Source organism: Dendrobium catenatum, unplaced genomic scaffold (genome assembly GCF_001605985.2).
Source record: "Dendrobium catenatum unplaced genomic scaffold, ASM160598v2 fragScaff_scaffold_414, whole genome shotgun sequence".
In the NCBI taxonomy this organism is placed as follows: Eukaryota; Viridiplantae; Streptophyta; class Magnoliopsida; order Asparagales; family Orchidaceae; genus Dendrobium; species Dendrobium catenatum.
Genome location: NW_021318876.1, coordinates 1166845 through 1185321, shown reverse-complemented (window position 1 = coordinate 1185321; position 18477 = coordinate 1166845). Strand labels below are relative to the sequence as shown.

The following is an 18477-nucleotide window of genomic DNA, read 5'->3' as shown; positions in this document are numbered from 1 at the left end:
TGATTAAATTAAATTTTATAATACAAAAAATTAAATACATTTGCCTATATGCATGTGCTCGCCTAAATCCGAGGTGGATCTTAGGCTTCATTTGGGATAATTATTTTATTATTTTTAAAATAATTTTTTTGTGCAAATATTTTTTGAATTTAAAATTTGTTTAGTATATAACGCATTAAAAAAGACTTTATTTGTGACAGTTTTTTTTGTTGATTTAAGAAACAATAAAAAAGTCATCCTAAATGAAATCTTAGGTTTCGTTTGGGACAGTTTTTTTAATGCTTCTTAAAACAACTTTTCAGTACAAAATAAAAAATTTTGTACAAATAAGTCGCTTTAAGAATCATAAAAAAAGTCGTCCGAAACAAAGCCTTAATCTAATCGGTCAACTCCTATTGAAGACATGGCTTTGTATTTAACAATTAAAATAGTTTCATGAGATCATATTAGCAATTGACTTCAATTTTTTGGTTTAATATCTTAACTCCCCATTGACAAACCAACTTTGAATTAAAGAAATATTGATAATTACATGTAAAGATATATCCAAAAACTTTATACAGTGAGTCCATCAAAATATCAAGCTAATTTATTTAAATCAAATATGGGTGTCCATAAATAACTTGGCCCGTCAATCTGATCCGGATTGAACCCAAAAAAATTTAGGTTCTGATTGATCCGTTTAATAAATGGGTAGGGAATTTCAACTCATTTATTAAATGGGAGTGACCTATGTAATATTTTTTTTTTATTTGTTAGTGTGATTTTTTTTATCAATTAACCTAAAATCTTTGTTTAATAACTTATAATTTTTTAATCAAAATGGGTTATCAGGTTGGATTTGTGTCATTTGGGTTGGTAGCGGGTCGGGTTCTGATCCTTTTTGACTATTTTATTAAACGAGTTGGATTCGATTTGATCAAATTCAGAATGGATTAATTTCAAATCAGACTCAAAACCAACCCATTAACCCGTTTTGACACCCATAACATTAAGATTTGTGCATATGTAGTAATAACATCCTTTAAAGTTATAGACATTTCATAAATTATATTTTTCATGTGCAATTAATAAATTCATCATTTTTAAAGCATAATTGCTAATTTCAAGCCATAAAATGTGCCCTTAGTTTATTATTTAAATGAAAAAAACACTAAGTTAATATCTTTTCAAATAAAATTTATCACTTTTATAAATAAAACAAAAACCTAATCTTTTAATATAAAGATAAAAAAACTAATCAAAATTCACTTAAATTCTAACAATATTATTAAAATTTTAATTTTCATAATAAATCTTAATACCAATATCAAAATTTATTTAAAAAATTCTATTTTAAAATATACTGATTTCAATAACACATAATGAAAATAGTTTAAATAAATATTCTTATTTATTAAAAGTTGAAATTATAAATTATTAAAAAAATAATTTTATTTTTAAAAACCCTTATTTTATTAAAAAAAAAAAATCTTTTTTTGTCGTAACTTGGCGCCTGCAGCCCTTGACCCCACCACTCCCGCTCAAAAGCCTCCTTCCAAACTGCCAAATGCTATAATGGACGTTCGATCTTCAGATCTGACGGCTACAATCGGCTGACCTCTTCGCCGCTATTAAACTTCCAACGACGCGTTTTAACATCGCTTGGGCTATTAATCTCACCATTATTTGTTTTGTTAAGCTGCAAATGGTGAGATTAGCAACTAATCAGATAGGTTAATTAGTTAATCTCGCGACTGTAAGTCGCCGGCGGCATATCAAGAGACAAAGAGAGAGAGAGAGAGGATTCTTCCATTCTTTCCTTGTCGTTTGGTCTCCTCAGCACATCGGATTTGATTCCCGATTGACATTGGATTCTGGTAAGTTTGATTATTAGCTGGCGTTGATTTCTTGAAGCATTTTGTTTGATTTTAATGTTTTTGATGTTTTTGGGTTCTTTTTTGTGGGAGAATATTGAGAAGGCTAAATGCCAGTTCTTGTAAAAATATGAAAATAAAATCAGCTTGATACAGCAAGGGATTGGTGAATTGGGAATGAATTAAGAGGTCATAGTTGGAGATCTTGATAGAGTTGAAAAGCCTTTTTCAATTTAGGTTTTCTTGGTATGATGATTGCTGTTTAGAATTTTCACTTTGTGCAATTTTTTATTGACTGGAGAATCAGTTATGTGTATCTCTGTGAATAATAATATGGTTATGTTGATGTATCTGCAGAGTTTATTTGATATTTTTCTCGACCTTTGCTGCAATTTTGACTTGGATGGACCATATAAACTGCTTGGTATGATTATATTGTTCAGTAAGAGTGTTTTTGAGTTCTGAAAATGGTTTAGATGGTTTTTGCATGGTTAGGGTTACTTGGGAGGTTTTCTTGGTTAATAAGGAGAAGTCTAATTGGAATATTAACTTGTTTTTTCATAAATTCATTTCATAACGTGAAGTTAGGTCTGCTTTTCCAATTTTGATTTCTTACATAGCTAATTAAGCTGCAAAAGGAGTAGATGTGGTTAAGTATAAGAGGAGGTGAATAATTATTTATTTTATCTCATGGGAAACCTTTGTTTTTATTTATCTTGTGTAGTTTGCAGAATTTATTAAATAGATATTGGCAAATAAAAGAAAAAGTTGTGTATCATCTGAGATAATTTAAATTCTGAGTTGCTGATTATGACTGCTGCAATGTTTGAAATAGTTCGAATGAACATGGAGATCAGTTTGAAAACACACCCATTTGACGTCATTGTTTAATATCAGTAGTAAATAGTAATTGCAACCAAGGAAACCACCTCCCTACAATTGGAGATATTATTTTGTGCGGAGTCCGAAGGCGTCCGGAGATCAATCCGGACATGCTACGTCATCCAATGCACTATGCATTGGGTGATGTAGCACGTCAGGATTGGCCTACGAACATGTCCGGACACCACACATAATAATTTTTCTTGCAATTGAGGGAAGGTTCTGCATATCATCCCTTTTCAGACCCTGCATTGCAAGAGTTTCATGCGCTGAACAGGCAGTTTTAGTAACTGTAATGTATTATCTACTGGATAGGTACTTTGCATATTGACTTCCGAGTGATTGTTTTCTATAATGGATTTTAATGGATCCAATATATGATATTTAGTTATCTTTAAAACGGTACATAAATTCAATTAATTTGTCTTTCTTCACTTCATTTGCAGAATCAGGAGCCTTTTTTTGGGAACAGGATGCTATAGATAATAGATTGCTATTCATTTCTCTCAAGAAGTGAAGAGGATGGCAAGTAGGAAATCTCATTCATGGTGGGGGAATAGTTATACCAGTCCAAGAAATTCAAAATGGTTGTCTGAAAATGTTGAAGGCAAGAATTCAAAGAATATTTATTTCATTAATTTCTTCACATATTAGTTATTATTGTATAGTTTAGCTGAAAAATGAAGTTAATTAAGCCACATTAATCGCCGTTTATTACAGAGATGGATGTCTTGGTCAATGAAATGCTGAAGCTTATAGAAGAGGATGGCGATTCATTTGCAAAAAAAGCTGAGATGTATTACCAGAGGCGTCCAGAGTTGATCTCCCATGTTAAAGATTTTTACCGCATGTACCGTGCACTTGTTCAACGTTATGATCATGCAATTGGTGATCAGGCAAAGAATATTCCCACTGAAATCCAATCCCAAGGTTCAGCCAACTTGTCTGAGTTTGGCGTAGAAGCAGCTTCAGCTTCTTTACCTTCCTCTCCAGCGAGAACAGCAGAACAAAAGGCGAACCATTTCAAGCCACACTGGAGGGCTGCTGGCTTTGATTTCTTCCTTGGGTCGGGTCGAAGCTCGGATCGTTCTAGAAAGGGATCAGATGAGTCATCATCAGAATCTGGCTCTGAATCTGACTACAGCAAGGCTATGGATGTCTATGAGAATTCTTTTAGGCTTGAAATGAGGATAATTGGTTTAGAGAATGAGCTTCATGAAGCAAGGGATAAGCTTCAGGAATATAAGAATGGACCTAAAGAACAGTGTGAACATTTGTTAAACAGTGAAGTCTTAGATTTGTCTTCAACAACTTCATCCATGGAGATCCTACCTGTATCAGCAAATAAGAACTTCACAGCATTGGAAAAACAAATTGAAACATTGCAAGCTTATTTACCAGACCAAGAAGTTGAGATCAGAAATCTCATGGAAGCAATGGAGGCTGCTGCTAAGCAATTTGAGAATGAAATTTCGAGTAGAGATCACATAATTAAGGAGTACAAAACATGGCTCGGTGCAATATTGAACAAATCTATTAGCATCATTGCAGAAGATGAGCAGATTGCGGATGAGAAATCACGTCTGGAAATCAAAATTCTGGAGCAGGAGCAAATGATTTTGGAGCTGAAGGCCCTGGCTGCACATTCTTCTAAGAGGCTTCTCCAAGAGAAGTATGCGCTGGAAGCTAAACTTTCAAGTCTTATGGTCTCTAGCAACTCCTATTGGGCAAAGCTTCAAGTTTTAGAGAAACGGGTAAAGCAGCTGGAGGCTGAGAAATTTAAAGTATGTGCTGAGAGTGCCAGGCAAATAATCGAACTAACTCAAAGTCTTGAAGCAGTTAAGCTGAAAGTTGTCATATTAGAATCAGAGAAAGAAGAGCTCAAACCTAAAGTGAGTAAGCTTGTGGAGGACATCGAAGCTCAAGATGACGATCCTACAGAAGATGACGAACACCTGCAAGAATTAAATCTGGAGCACGCAAAACTAATCCAAGAATTTGAGAACGCTCAAAAAGCCTCATCAGAGCTAAAAACTAGAGTGAGAGAGCTTGAGGATGAGGTGGAAAGGCAGAGGGTGCTAATCATGGATGGTGCTGAGGGGAAGAGGGAAGTTATCAGGCAGCTTTGCTTCTCCATTGAGCATTATCGCATAGAATACCAACAGCTGTGTAGGAGGCTGCAGGTGCAACATAGAAGACCTGCAATCATGGCCATCTGATCAACCTTTCTGGGTAAAAGAAAGTAGAAGAAAACGATGAAGATGTATTGAGTTCAGGCTTTGCACAATTTCACCTGTGAGGGTTTCATCTACCTTGTTAGTTTTGTGTAATTATGCAGTGATAGGAACTTTTGCACTGCATGGAAGATAAAATTAGGAGGAAGCTTTTTCTGTCTGTTTTTAAATGATAGAAATCTATCCTAAATTTTCATTAGGCAAATCCAAGACGAGCATGAAATTAATCACACATATTAGATAAGCATAATATCAATCATATTTACTAAATCTATGTGAATATGATGACATTTATGATATCCTCGCACGCTAAGCGTGATGTATGAAATCTTTAGTTTAAAAATGAAGAGTATACAGCTTGAGTCAAGAATTTTTGTTTACTTAATCTATGTGGCTACACTTTCCTTGTTATTAATAGGTTATCAGATCTATTTATAACAACCCTTTGAAGGAGAAAGCTTATTTCTTTAGAGTAGTTGTAACAACCCAAACTCTTAACTATCGAGATATTATCAGCTTTGGTCAAAGAGCCTTACATTTTATCCTATTGGTATAACTTCGCAGTAGGTCACCCATCCCAGAATTGCTCTAGGATGAGCACGCTTAACTGCAAAGTTTTTTATGGAAAATCCAACAATTACACCAGAAGGCGTCTCGATGTTTAAGAATTTAACTTCTTTTACATAAGGGATTTCACAATAAGTCTTTATCTTCTTTTACTTAAGGGATTTCAGAGTAGTAATGATTTTGTTTGTCTTGGATGCTTTGATGATGGTTAATTCTGCAAGTTTGCATGAGCATGACATTTGAACACCAGCAAATAATAAAATAATCAGTCATGCTGTTGAAATCCATGGAAAGGAATTTCATTAGCTTCTTCTTCACATGATACTTGGAACAGATCTTCATATCTTTTGCCTAAATTTGTTAGTATTTAATATCTACCTAATATATTGGGACATCAAGTAATTGAAAAAAAAAAAAAGGAATAATATCTCACTTCTAAAACTGGTTTAAGGGCGTGCTTTTATGCAATTTATCAGATAGACACGTCACAATTATTGCAACCACTACAGACCTAAGTTTCACCAAATATTGCAATAAATGATTAGTCTCGAAGAGATGAACAATACAAATGGTGACCTATTAGCAGCAATTTTTAGCGATTATTGAAGTAAATTGGTAGAGATTTATGTTTGATAAAAGATATAATAGCACATCCACAAAAATATTTATGTATGTTCTTAATATATCAGCAATAAATTATCTTGATCGGGTATGAATTTCTAGGCAAAATTAAATTGGAAGCTTCCAAAATTAAAGTTGGGATCATTTGAACTTCGATTTTAGCAAACTTACAGTCGAATTAAACCTCTCAAAAATGCGAACCCGAAGATATCAAATTCGACTCAATCCGAGCCCAAATGAGTACAAATGAAAGACCCGAAGAACATTTGAAAGGTTCAAACCATAATTTGGGTTACCAAATGATTTCCAAATGAGACATGCTTATAGTCAAATCGAGCAGCTCGACGAGACGAATCTAACAAGCTCAAGATCGTCGAATTATGATATCAATAAGACATTCAAATATCTAGTAAACAGCCCACGATCAAGGGAATTGACACCCTGTGGACCTCCGAAAGAGCACCGCTCGTGGGGTAAGAATGTAGAGGGTACGGCCGCACTATCCCGTGAGAAAAAACGATCGTAGGCCTCTACACTTGACACGAACAGGCCACGACTAACCATTGAGGATAGAGGCTTTCACCAATACACCTCGATGGGTAGCAATATACACGACCTAGTCACGGGTTTCCCCCATCCGATACAACAGTTCGAATGAGGTTTAGTAGATGTGGGGTCGAGTTTCCCACGGGCGCAAGCCCCCGTGGTTAATTACATCCCAGGCCGGAGCCCAAGAAAACTCTCGATTAAGGATCGTATATTATCCTTCCCAAAAGTGGGATTAGCACAGGGGTATAGACTAAGAAGTCCTACTCAGAAGGAAGAAATGTCTCAAAGAGGCTCAGTCAAACATGCGTGGTTCACACCAGCATTTGGAGGTTCTAGGGTGCTAAGGAGAAACTGGGAAAAAAAAACCAAGCACTCAATCAGATGCGTGAGAAAAGAGATGGAGGTGGCGTCATCCTGTGACGCGGATAAGTAGGATTTATAGTCCTTCTACCGGACCACCAACTGGTGCCCGAACTTTCGCCAAACCACCGCCTGACACTGAACTTCTGTCAGACCACCACTTAATGTTGGATTTCCGCTGGACCACCACCCGGCGCCAAACTTCTGCCAGGCCACCGCCCGAGACGAATTTCTAGCGGACCACTGCCCAACGCAAGACTTCTATCGGACCACCAACTGACGCCCGAACTTCCGCCGGATCACCGACTAACACCGAATTTCTGCCAGACCACAGACTAATACCAAACTTCCGTCCGACCACCGATTGACATCGGACTTCCGTCGGATCACCGCCTGAAGCCGGACTTCTTCAGATCACAACCCGACTTCTACCGGACCACTGCCTGTCGACGGACTTCCGCTGGACCACCGCCTGACACCGGACTTCTGCCGGATCACCAACTGACGCCCGGAATTCTGCCGGACCACTGATTAACGTCGAACTTCCGTCGGACCACCGAGTGACGCCGGACTTCCGCCGGACCTGTGAAGGCTGTTTTCCTTCCAGGATTGTCCAGGACGAAGTTGGATCGTCCCGGGACGATCAATACAGGTTGTGAAGAAAATTCTGGTAGAGAAGTTCGTCCCAGGACGAACTGGGGTTCGTTTAGACGAAAATGACTCCCGAGAGCAAATCGTCCCAGGACGATTTGGGATAGTCCAGGATGATCTGGATTGATATATATGGAATGAGATCGTTTTGAAGAGAGAGAAAAAGTCATGAGAGAGAAAATCGAAGGAAAAAGGAAGAAAAGTGATTTTTGGGCGACTTCTGCCCGTTTCCGTCTGTAGCTGCAGTTGAGAAAGTTGACCGACACGAGGTAAGGCACATTCCGCCTTTCTCAATTTTCAGAAACGAGGTTTTTGACGACTTTTCTGTTTTGAATTTCATTTTCTTTAGCGAATATTTGGTTTTATTTCGCACTAACGAAAGTTTTATCGCGTAACTTTTGATATGTTTCTGAGATGATTATTGTGCACGTTTTGAGTATTTTCTGGAAGATTTTTACCGGGTATTTTGAATTCTGCCGTGTTTTGATTGAATTGCGAATTATCATGATGTTGAAAAATGTTGCTTCAGTACAATGAAAGTCTTATAATGCTGTTGTGTATATTATGTGTAATTAGATAAATTTCTGAATCTGTGAATTCTGTGTAAATTCCGTATACTGCCGTTATGCCGCTGACGATTTTCTGACGTACTCTGATTTTCTGATTTGAATGTTTCGATGTGCTGTGATATCAGAAGGGAGTTATAAGGGGCCGAAATCTCTTATGATTCCGTTGTCTGGGTCCAGGAAATCTGAAAATCTGAGAATCAGTTCTGTTCTGAAAATTCTGTATATCTATTATGTTCTTGTACTATAAGCACAAAGGGAGACATAAGGGGTCAAAATATGAGATTCTGTCAGTGTCAGGGAAGGGAGGCATAAGGGGTCAGAATCCGTCGAGATTCTGTCAGGGTCAGGGATATCTGATATCTGATATGTGAAATGTGTTATCTGAAATGTGATGTTATCTGATTTGAATTTTGATTTATACGATCCGATAAGTTCTGTGATTTAAAAGTTTTATAAGTTTTATAAGATCTGTTCTGCACTCTGATTTGAATTCAAGTATCTGTTTCGTCTGATTATATGAACTCTGTCTGATATTCTGATTTCTGTACGATTATTTGATTTATGTACTGCTATTTGAATAACTATTTATGATGTGTTTTCTGATGTAAATTTATGGAGATTTGGATTGGTGAGTGTAGTCTTGCTGAGCTGTTAGCTCATCCTTGTTTTCTGCGTGGTTTTCAGGATCTGGGAAAGGGAATGAAGTCTGGGATTAGCCGTTCAGTGTCTGATCAGTGATTAGGTATTTTGTACTTTTGATTTTTGTACAGTCATGACTTTTCTGTTCTGTTCTTTCTGTCTGTAAGCCATGACCTGTAGTGTACATGATTATTTTGATGAAGGAAAATATAAATGATCTGTTATGTATATTTGGAAGTGATAGTATCTCTGTGTTTCTGTTTGGTTTGTATGTTTGGATGAAAGTTCTGACGCAAGTCCCAAAACTATATCCTGGATTTCAAGTTATGTAGCAACTCGATGCGAGCGGGATGCGTCTCGGTCGGGTTGGGTCGTGACAGGACCACCGACTTACGCCCGATCCTCTGTCGGACTTTGACCCGACATTGAAATTCTATCAGTCATTGTATTCCAGCCCGACCATCATCCTTAGGTGGACTTCTGCCCGGTCACCAATTGTAGACGGACTTATACCTGACCACATAAAGTCCTTCCGACCATTGTCGCCATACAATGATCCTTCCAATCTCTGTCGCCAAAATACGATGCTTTCGACCTCCGTCGCCAACTAACAACGATCCTTCCGACCTCTATCACCGGATTATGGTCCTTCCAATCTCCATCACCTGCCAAATATGGTTCTCGCGACTTCCATAGTCCGACATCGATCATTCCTCGTCGCCCACCGACAACAATCTTTTTGACCTTTATCGCCAGATTATGGCCCTCCGACCTTCATCACCTGCCAAATATGGTCCTCCTGACCTATCGCTCGACAATGGTCCTCCTGTAATGCACTCTATATGATGTACAATCGTTACATCAAGCCAAGTCCATCTCTCAAAGAAGTGTCTCATTTGTAATCGATTGAAAATACTAGTAAATTCCTTCAAACTAGGCCAGGCCCCGTGAGATTCCCCCCATATAAAAACTTTGATGTCTCTTACAAATGCTGTACACCCTATCTCTTATCTAATTTTGTTGAATATTTGTACAAAACTAAAATATAAAAATTATATTTCTCTATCGTTGTAAATATTTCAAAGACGCAACAATTCTGTAAACCCTAATAGTCTTGATTGAACCGAGTGAAGCTGATAGGCTGGCTACGTCTGGCCGAAGTAACCACGTGGCAGTTTCTTAGCCACGCAACTTTCAAAGCAACTTGGAGCAGCCAGTATGGCCCACAGCCAATGGCGGCGTGCCCGTGTGAGCGGTAATTGGCGGCTTCAGTTCAGTATCCATCGTTGCTTGGCGTGTAAGCTGTCCCGCGGGGGACGCACCGAAAATGTTGACGCGTGTGGAGAGTCTCGTGCTCCGCGTAACTCCTTTCGGTGAGACTTGAGAGCCAGCACTTCCACATCTCCCTCTCTGTCTCTCTCGTCTCTCTCTAACTCTCTAACTCTCTAATCCCATTCCTCTCTTTCTCTCTCTACAAATATCAGAGCTATAGCATAACGGCCTCTGATCCGCCCTTAGGGCCATTGACCTGGCTGCGATAGGAATAGAATCTCGGTAGTCAAAGCTTGGGCCGTGTAAAAAGTCAAGTCTTTCTTCATTTTTCGTCTTATATTCTCTCTCCCATGCACCTTCTTCTCTCTTCATTTAGAGAGAAACAACGAGGATGAAGAACCAAAGGGCTCAAGAGATTTCAAACGCAGAGGTTCGCTTCTATTTCTTCTCTGTGCTTTTGATTCGTATGCTCTATCATTACTCTTTTTTTGTATTTTTAAATCTTGATAATAATGCTTTGATAAAAAAGAGAGTTTTTTTTTTTGTTCTTTTTGGAATTTATGATGATTATTTTTATTATTAGCGAATAAGGGGAGGAAGGTTGCTTCATTTTGGCTTTTGCCAGTAGGGATCTCATTAAATAGTTGGTTGAGAGGCAGGTGGTGAATCTCTCTAATTATTTATTTTTGCATTGAAGGTAACAGCTGTTTCTTTGCAGTATTTTGATTAAAAAATTGGTTTTTGTCTGACTATTTGCGAATCAAGCCATGCTAGTTTTTTAAATCATTCTGTTTGAAAGGTAGCTGTTTGTCAAAATGCCTAAGAGAGTTTTTTTTTTGTGGTGATTTTGCCAAAATTGTAGATTTGCTATTGAATCGATAAAATTTTTAAATTTCCTTTTTTTTTTCAACTACTTATGTAATGGTCTTTTAATTTTAAAGGAAAACCACGTCTTTGCTTCAAGTTTCCAGCTTTGTGTGTGGTTTTTAAGTTTCCCGTTGTTTTCTTTGAAAGAATTATAAAAAAGAAATCTCAAATATGATTTTTACATGTCTTGGTGCCCCAGTTATATTTATCTGTTGTTTGTGTGTAGGAAGAACTGGTTTAACTCGTTAGTTCAATTTATTTAGCTGTGTGTTCTGCAATTGAGTTCTACAAATTTCCATATTTCTTACATGGTTTCTGATATCGCCATTTTTAAGAGATTTGGATTTTGGATTTTGGATTTATTTTTTTGAGCAAATAATGAGAGATTAGTTACCGTTTACGCATAAAATCATTCTTTTGGGGTAGTTTAGTGATGCGGACATCGGCACGAAGATTTGTCGCATCTATCACAGGAGGCGTCGTAAATCGACGGCTATAATTTAAATTGTCATTTAAGAGTTATTTTATGAATTTTTGCTTTTATTTTATGTTATTTCCTGTTTTACCCATATGTTAGTTTATTTGAGTGTTGTGGCCCAAGGGGAAATTTTGTAATTTTTCTTTTCTTTCTCATGTTGTGGCCTATATATAGGGCATTTAGCTATTGTAATAGGATGAAGAATTGATTTAAAAAAATTGTGTCCACACTTTTGTTCTTTGTGAGAGAGCGTTAGTGAGATTCCTATGGAGAGGAATCAGAGTTTTCACCAGCCGCAGGATGGGTCCGGGCTCGTGAATTGAAGTCCCTTGGAGAAGGGCAAAGCATCACCCGTCAGTCGTCGGAAGAGTCCGAGACTCGCGGTTTTTATTTTCTCTCTATCGTTTGTTTCTTATCTCTTCTTTAATTGTTTTTCCATCGTCTTCCTTCTCCCCATCTTCGTTTGGCCACCGGATTCACCTCCACCCGAAATTCCACAAATTTTTCCCCATAGCCGCCGGCCACCCTTGTTTGTCTCCATGAATGAGGAGTCAATGTCATCTTAAAGCTTACCTAAAGAGTTCAAATAATTTAGGAAATTATTTTCATCCATTGAAATTCAAATTTTGAATTTCAATTAATTTCCTAAATTAGGATGCTATTTTAGGGAAGTATTGAATCTCATTCGTGATGTAATTTAAATTTACTTGAGTGATTTAATTTTGGGTAGTTTTAAAAAAATTCAAATTCCACTAATTTGAAATTTGGATTCTTTCCTAATTTTGTCATTCTATTTTGGAAAGTTCTTAAATCAATTCTTTTGAATTTCAAATTCAATTGGATTTGGTTAATTACTTTCCTAATCCTAAATTTACATTTATGCAAGCATGACACCTCACCCCCAAATTCCCTCTTGCCCATTAATGCCGCTGGCCTCGACCCCTTCATTAGCTTGGATTTAGATTTATTTCCTTAAGTCAAGTCTCTCTTTTGGAAATATTTCAAAACCCCTAAATCTCCTCCTAACCGAAATTGTTCAAAACCTGAAATTAGCTTTGGAAATAAATCCTCCCCCATATTCACGTCACCCTCACATTCCAAGTTCTGTTGCCTAAGCATCCCATCATTAAATCTTGCCAAACTCATTTTTGATTTGAAATTCCCTCTCACCTTTCTTTGGAAGATATTGCCTCCTTCCTACCAGCCGTCAATTTCAAAGATCAAGCCCTTAATTGCTGCTGCTGTTGGCCGAAACAATCAAAGCCCAATTATGTGAGCTTCTTCACGTAACAGCTTAGGAATTTAATTTCCCCCTTCTTTCCCCTTGGATCCCGCAGCCCCTTTACCTTTCCCGTCTCCCCCTACTGGTTGAAATTCTCCAAGGTCTTCCCACTGGATTTCCTACACTAAACCTCTCCAAAACTCCACAAATCATGGGTTCTCCAGCTCTCCTAAGCCTGCAGTCAGAAAAATTCCTGCAGTTATCCATTCATTAGCAAAGCCTCCGTTTCCGTTCTACATCATTTAGTTTATAATGTTATGATATTTAATGACAGTTGTTCGATGTCCTACAACAATGGCATCTTGGTGAAGGTCTTGTTGGGCGATGGCTAGGATGCTTACTTACATCTTATAACTAGCATACAATTACAACTTTGGTCATCTTGATGTCTTTAAAGGAGAAATTATTCCGTGCGAAGTCCGGACGGTAAAGAACCGTCCGGATGTGAGTGTATATAGTGCTTGTACATATTGTGTATAAAAAAACCAAATTATGTACAAAATTATACTCAGTTTACACAATGTGTACACAAAAATCCAGACTGTTCTTTACCGTCCGAACTCCGCACGGAATAATTTCTCTTAAATATGACAACAATAAACCAAACATACAATATTTCACAAAGGACACTAACATCTTAATAATATTGAACCAAACTTTTTTATAATCTTTTTGTTATGAGAGCGCCAAATTTCATGTAAAAGTGTCACCAATATTAAGGACAATGAGCTACAACATAAAAGCAAATATATAACACTCCACTAATAACACTAACATCTTAATAAATCTGAATCAAACATTTTTGTATTCATTTTGTTGTTACGATAGCATCAAATTTATTGTAGAAGTGTCAACAAGTTCAAGGACAGTGAGTCACAGCATAAAAGATAAAAGGGAGATAGAAAGATTATATTGACACCAAGATTTATTCTATTTTGTTGCAACTAAATTTATATCCATAGAGATAAGTGAGGCTTCGATCATCTATGATCGAAGAAACTACAAATTGGTTCACACAATGAAAGAATTTTTACCAACCTTTCTCAAATCTCAAGTACACTTGTACTCACAATAATGAACCCATGAAATTCTTATTGGAGAGATTTTATCTTTTAGGTACTATGTGAAGAATAAAATTTCCTTCAAAAATTAATCTTTTCATATATATTATATATTTTTCTGATCATTGTAAAATTAATGATTGAGATTTATTTGGACCTTTTGGGAGGGAATAATTTGAAAGAATTTTGTATTTATTTTGGGAGACATTTGAGATCTTTTTACTTTTTACATATGGAGTTAGGAGAGTTTCTATATTTATGTATTTACTTATCTATAAAAATCACACGTGTGACCTCTCAAGTGCATCCATTGTAAAAATAGCCATCCATGAGTCATGAAAAAGATAAAAAAGAAAAAAATATTCAAATGAGAAAAGGAGGAATAGGTTAGGCGAGTGTTGCTGGAAGGAAGAAGATCAGGAGTTCCGTCTACAGAGAAGCTTGAACATAAAGAAGGAAAAAACAAAGAAGCAAGTTCTCAAGCAGCTTTTAGATGCCTCAAGTCAGGAAAACTTTCGCTCTTGTTTTCTCATTAGTCATAACTAGCGGTTGTATGTTTTCTTCTTGATTTGTGGCAATAATAAGGAGATTTATTTTTCTTCTTCTATCCTCATGAAAGTTGTAACATTTACTAATCCTCTAATGTATGAAGAAATCATTAATGTACCTGCTTTTAAAGCTTAGTGAAAATTATTCGATCTCTGTGAAGTCATGGATGTAAAGCTTAATTTAAGCTAACTGCATAAACCTTGGTGATTTTTCTTTGTATTTTATATGTTTTTTTCAGTTATCATATGGTCCATCATATTTGCTCAGAAAGTTAAAGCCTCTCCAATTTAAGTTAGGTCAATATAAAAGCTAGCCTAGGCTTTTTCAACATTCAAAGCTGTCGATCACTCTTATATGACACAATAATCGATATATGAAACTAGGCACATTTTTTTAGAGGTGTAATTCTTTTTTTTTTTCTTTTCGGGCAGTTTATGGAAATCGAGCTGGGTTAGAGTGGGAGGAATTCCTTGCCATCAACCGCTGAGCCACACACTCACCCTTAGAGGTGTAATTCCGAGGATAAGATTTTTCTAATGTTGCACACAATCCAAGGTTAGTCATAATCCCTGTGCATCCCTATGCTCCTGAACTCTTGTAAATCAAAATACCCAATCCTAGTTATTTGAAGTTATCTAATCATAGAAGGAAATAAGCCATCTATATACAAATTGAGTTAATAGATGGCAGTTTTGAACGATATGTTTTTTTAAACCATGGATTACTCTTCAAGTTTAAATCTTTGTTGAATTATCTATTGTAACTGACAGAAAATTCTACTTGACAATTACACTAGTTGTCGCTAATGCTTAAAGGATTTCTCTCTTTTTTTTTTTCTCCTACAACGCATGGAGCTGTTTTAATGTTTGAAGTTTAGGAGCTTTTGTGCTGTGATGTACACAATAATACTTGTCTCTTATTACGTTTATGCAGAGGATATTTAAGAGGAAGATTACCTTTAAGTTGTAGAGAACAGCTAATACATCATCTCACTTTAGTTGATAAAAATATATTGAGGCAATTACTAGAAGGCTCTGCTCATTAATTTCAGTCGCCAAAGATCATGGAGAACAAAATTCCAGTGGTTCGTTTTGTTAGATGCCCCAAATGTCTTAAAATTCTGACAGAGTTTTCAGAGATTCCGGTTTACAAGTGTGGTGGATGTGGTGCCATACTTCGAGGTTTGTTCTTCTATAATTACTTTAATTTTTTTTCTCTATTTCAGAGATCATTATTTGCTAATGCTGTTTGCCAAAGCAGCTAAAGTGCGTTCAAACAGTGGACAAAATTTGAGCTCTGTGCTTGCCATTCCTGCATCCCAGAACTTACCTCACAATGATCCTTTAAGCAATGGATCTAAAATTCCTGATTCAGATGTGGCTACAGTGGTAGAGCAAGCAGAGATTAAGAATCTCAATGTTTCTGACTCAACTGGTGGCAATATTTGTGAAGAGAAATCCTTGGGACATGAACAAAATGAAATTAAAAATTTAATTGAATCGGACTTGGATGGCGATGTTAATGAAGCCAAGACGGAGCCTTTGGGACTCGAAGGAACTAGCATTAGAAAGAGATTGGAAGATGGAAATGAAGAGCTGGAGAAATCTCCCATTGTTAATTCAGAAGTCTATGATAGTAAAAATTCAAGTGATAAATTGGAAGAATCTTCAGAACCTATGGGACATTGCTCTACATCAGACGAGGATATGATGAACATGGAATTTGGAGATGACACTCATTTCAGAACGACCACTAGAAGCTCATCTCAAGCTTATGAAGGAAGTGTCTCTTCCACTGATGGAGATAGGAAAAATCATATTTTTCGGCTATCAAGAAGAACATTTCGAAACAAAAATATGTCAAATTCTACCAATATTACAGATGCAGAAGAGAACTCCGTAAGGAGATTTTCTGATGATAGATTACGATCAGCCACCAATGGCAAACTGAGCTCAATTCTTTATGGTCAAAACATAGATCAAGACCCATTTTTTACCTCTCAAGCTGTTCGACAGAAGGGGATCGAATCAGAGAATCACAGTTCTTCAAGTTCTCTTGCAAAGGATGTTAAAACTAAGATTTTAAGTAGAGTTGATGAACTGAGAAATGAGCTTACAGGATTCTTGAATGAAACAGATAATAGCAAAGACTCATCTCTCTTCGGTGTAAAGATATCCCAATTCCAAGGAAAAGTTCCATCAAAAGAGTATCGGTCCTCACTAATTCCTTTGTTCAGAAAGCCCAGCTCTTCCTATATCCATAACCATTCTGGAGAGACATGTTGCCATAATGAACATTGCAGGCCCTGTCCTCATAATGTCTGTTGCCACTTATCTGAACCTAGAATTCTACCTCCTCACATGCAAAACAGAACTATCAACCAAGAACCACAAAATCTGCAATTCAAGGTTCCAAGGCCGCAAAATATCGTTCGTCTTTGCCGCCCTGTATCAGGTGGTGCTCCTTTCGTCATGTGCTACAAATGCTTCAAATTGCTTCAGCTACCTACTGATTTTCTTGTGTCGCCGAAGAGGGTTAATAAGCTTCGCTGTGGTGCTTGTTCCCAACTACTCATGTACTTCTTTAGACCCAGATCTTCTTCCATGCCGCCGACTCCCGTTGAGAACCAGCATCCACCGAGCGAGGAGAATGATGAGGTCAGTGTGGTTGCAGTTGATGAGAACTTCAGAGATATTACTGCCTGGGATCCAGTTTCTACTTCAGAGAGCACTTCTAGTGAGGTTGAGCCAGCCTTGCATAAATCAAGGAGTTTTGATGAGAGAGTAGAAGAAGAACAAGGTGAAGATGGATGTTTGAAAGGCTTAAGGCTACATAACCTCATGGGTTATTCTTCAGCTAGTGAGATATTGTTTCATAATGGCTATTCTCATGATGGATATCAAAGCACTGAAACGCTGAAAATTTAGTAGGCCTGATGGATGGGAAAAGAGGGGAGATGGGCACTGAAAGTAAGAAGAAGATGATTCATCTCATAGATAAGTAATTTAAAATTCAGGTTGCAAGTTACAGCTTCATGTATGATTGAAAATTGAGAAATTTTTGGCAGTTTAGTTCATATCTGGCGATTAAAATAGTGCTAGAGTTAACTGAATAGGTGCGAAAAAATTGCTTTCATTTATTTTTATGATTAAAAAGATGTATTCTTTTGGATTTGTAAATAGGAATTTATGTATTGGCTGTGCTTGTTTTTCTTCAATATGTGAGTTTTTGTATATTGTCGATCAATTTTTTTATCTTTTTTTTTTTCTTGTGTGAACTTTTGAGTACTTTTTTTTTTTTTCTGTTTGCAGTAATTATTATTGTTTGATTTAAGGCATCTCCAACTGAAAATCTTATTTTTCACTTCAAAATGTCGTGAAACTAAAAAATGTCATGATTCATCTCCAATCGAACTCAATTTTGCGCGCTTTTGTGAAGGTAACCGTCTTCTCCTCTTTCACGCGTTTCTTCGACAAATCCGGTTGAGATGGAAAAATCGCGTAGGTGAAACTATATTGGCGTCGCACTCTTCACCCTCCACCAATTAGCGATTTTTTTTTCCGTTCGAATGGAGCAAGCCAGCTATGCCTTACAGTCGTTTGGAGTTCGGTTGGAGACGCCCTTAGTCTCAAGTAAAAAATTTCCAAACTATTATCTGTAAGTAGACTAAGATCTGTTAAAAAGATTAAATGGTTTCAAGGTGAGGACTTATGTTTTAATTTTGAAATGCAGCTATTCTTTTTTCCCTTCTATTCAATGGGAATTCTGATAAATTATCAAACGTTTCATACAAAGCTATGCAGTAGTAAATATATATGAATACAAAAAAAGTTGTTAGAGACTTAGATTAGGTGGTCAGGATTATCATTACCATTAGTCTGTTCTTTGACTTTGAAATTTCATTAGAATTTATTGCCATTTGTCAAAGTTGAATGTGAAGTGCATTTGTTCTCTTTATATATATATATATATATATATATATTGCATGTTAGAATGTTCATTGTGATCGAGAGAAGGCGTTTAATGTTTTAGATAGGTAG

The 18477-nt window shown here is 36.7% G+C and overlaps 2 protein-coding genes across 4 annotated transcripts; both read left to right on the top strand.

Annotated features, from left to right (window-relative positions):
• The first annotated feature begins 1760 nt into the window (after window positions 1–1760).
• LOC110101880 (protein NETWORKED 4B) lies at window positions 1761–5267 on the top strand. 2 transcript variants are annotated; one of them, XM_020829975.2, is made up of 3 exons: window positions 1761–1859; window positions 3185–3345; window positions 3459–5267. In XM_020829975.2, exons 2-3 carry the CDS (start codon window positions 3261–3263, stop codon window positions 4955–4957), a joined length of 1584 nt encoding a protein of 527 aa, XP_020685634.1. In that variant the 5' UTR covers window positions 1761–1859; window positions 3185–3260; the 3' UTR covers window positions 4958–5267. The 2 variants fall into 2 exon arrangements, with proteins under 2 accessions (XP_020685634.1, XP_028550030.1); XM_028694197.1 differs by lacking the exon at window positions 1761–1859 and adding an exon at window positions 1926–2102.
• A 4997-nt stretch (window positions 5268–10264) lies between these two features.
• Window positions 10265–17670, top strand: LOC110101887 (protein ENHANCED DISEASE RESISTANCE 4). Of its 2 annotated transcripts, XM_020829992.2 has the most exons (4): window positions 10265–10630; window positions 14869–14992; window positions 15371–15618; window positions 15698–17670. In XM_020829992.2, the coding sequence occupies exons 3-4, from the start codon at window positions 15501–15503 to the stop codon at window positions 17362–17364; spliced, it is 1785 nt and encodes a 594-aa protein (XP_020685651.1). In that variant the 5' UTR covers window positions 10265–10630; window positions 14869–14992; window positions 15371–15500; the 3' UTR covers window positions 17365–17670. The 2 variants fall into 2 exon arrangements, with proteins under 2 accessions (XP_020685651.1, XP_020685646.1); XM_020829987.2 differs by lacking the exon at window positions 14869–14992.
• The last annotated feature ends 807 nt before the right edge of the window (window positions 17671–18477 follow it).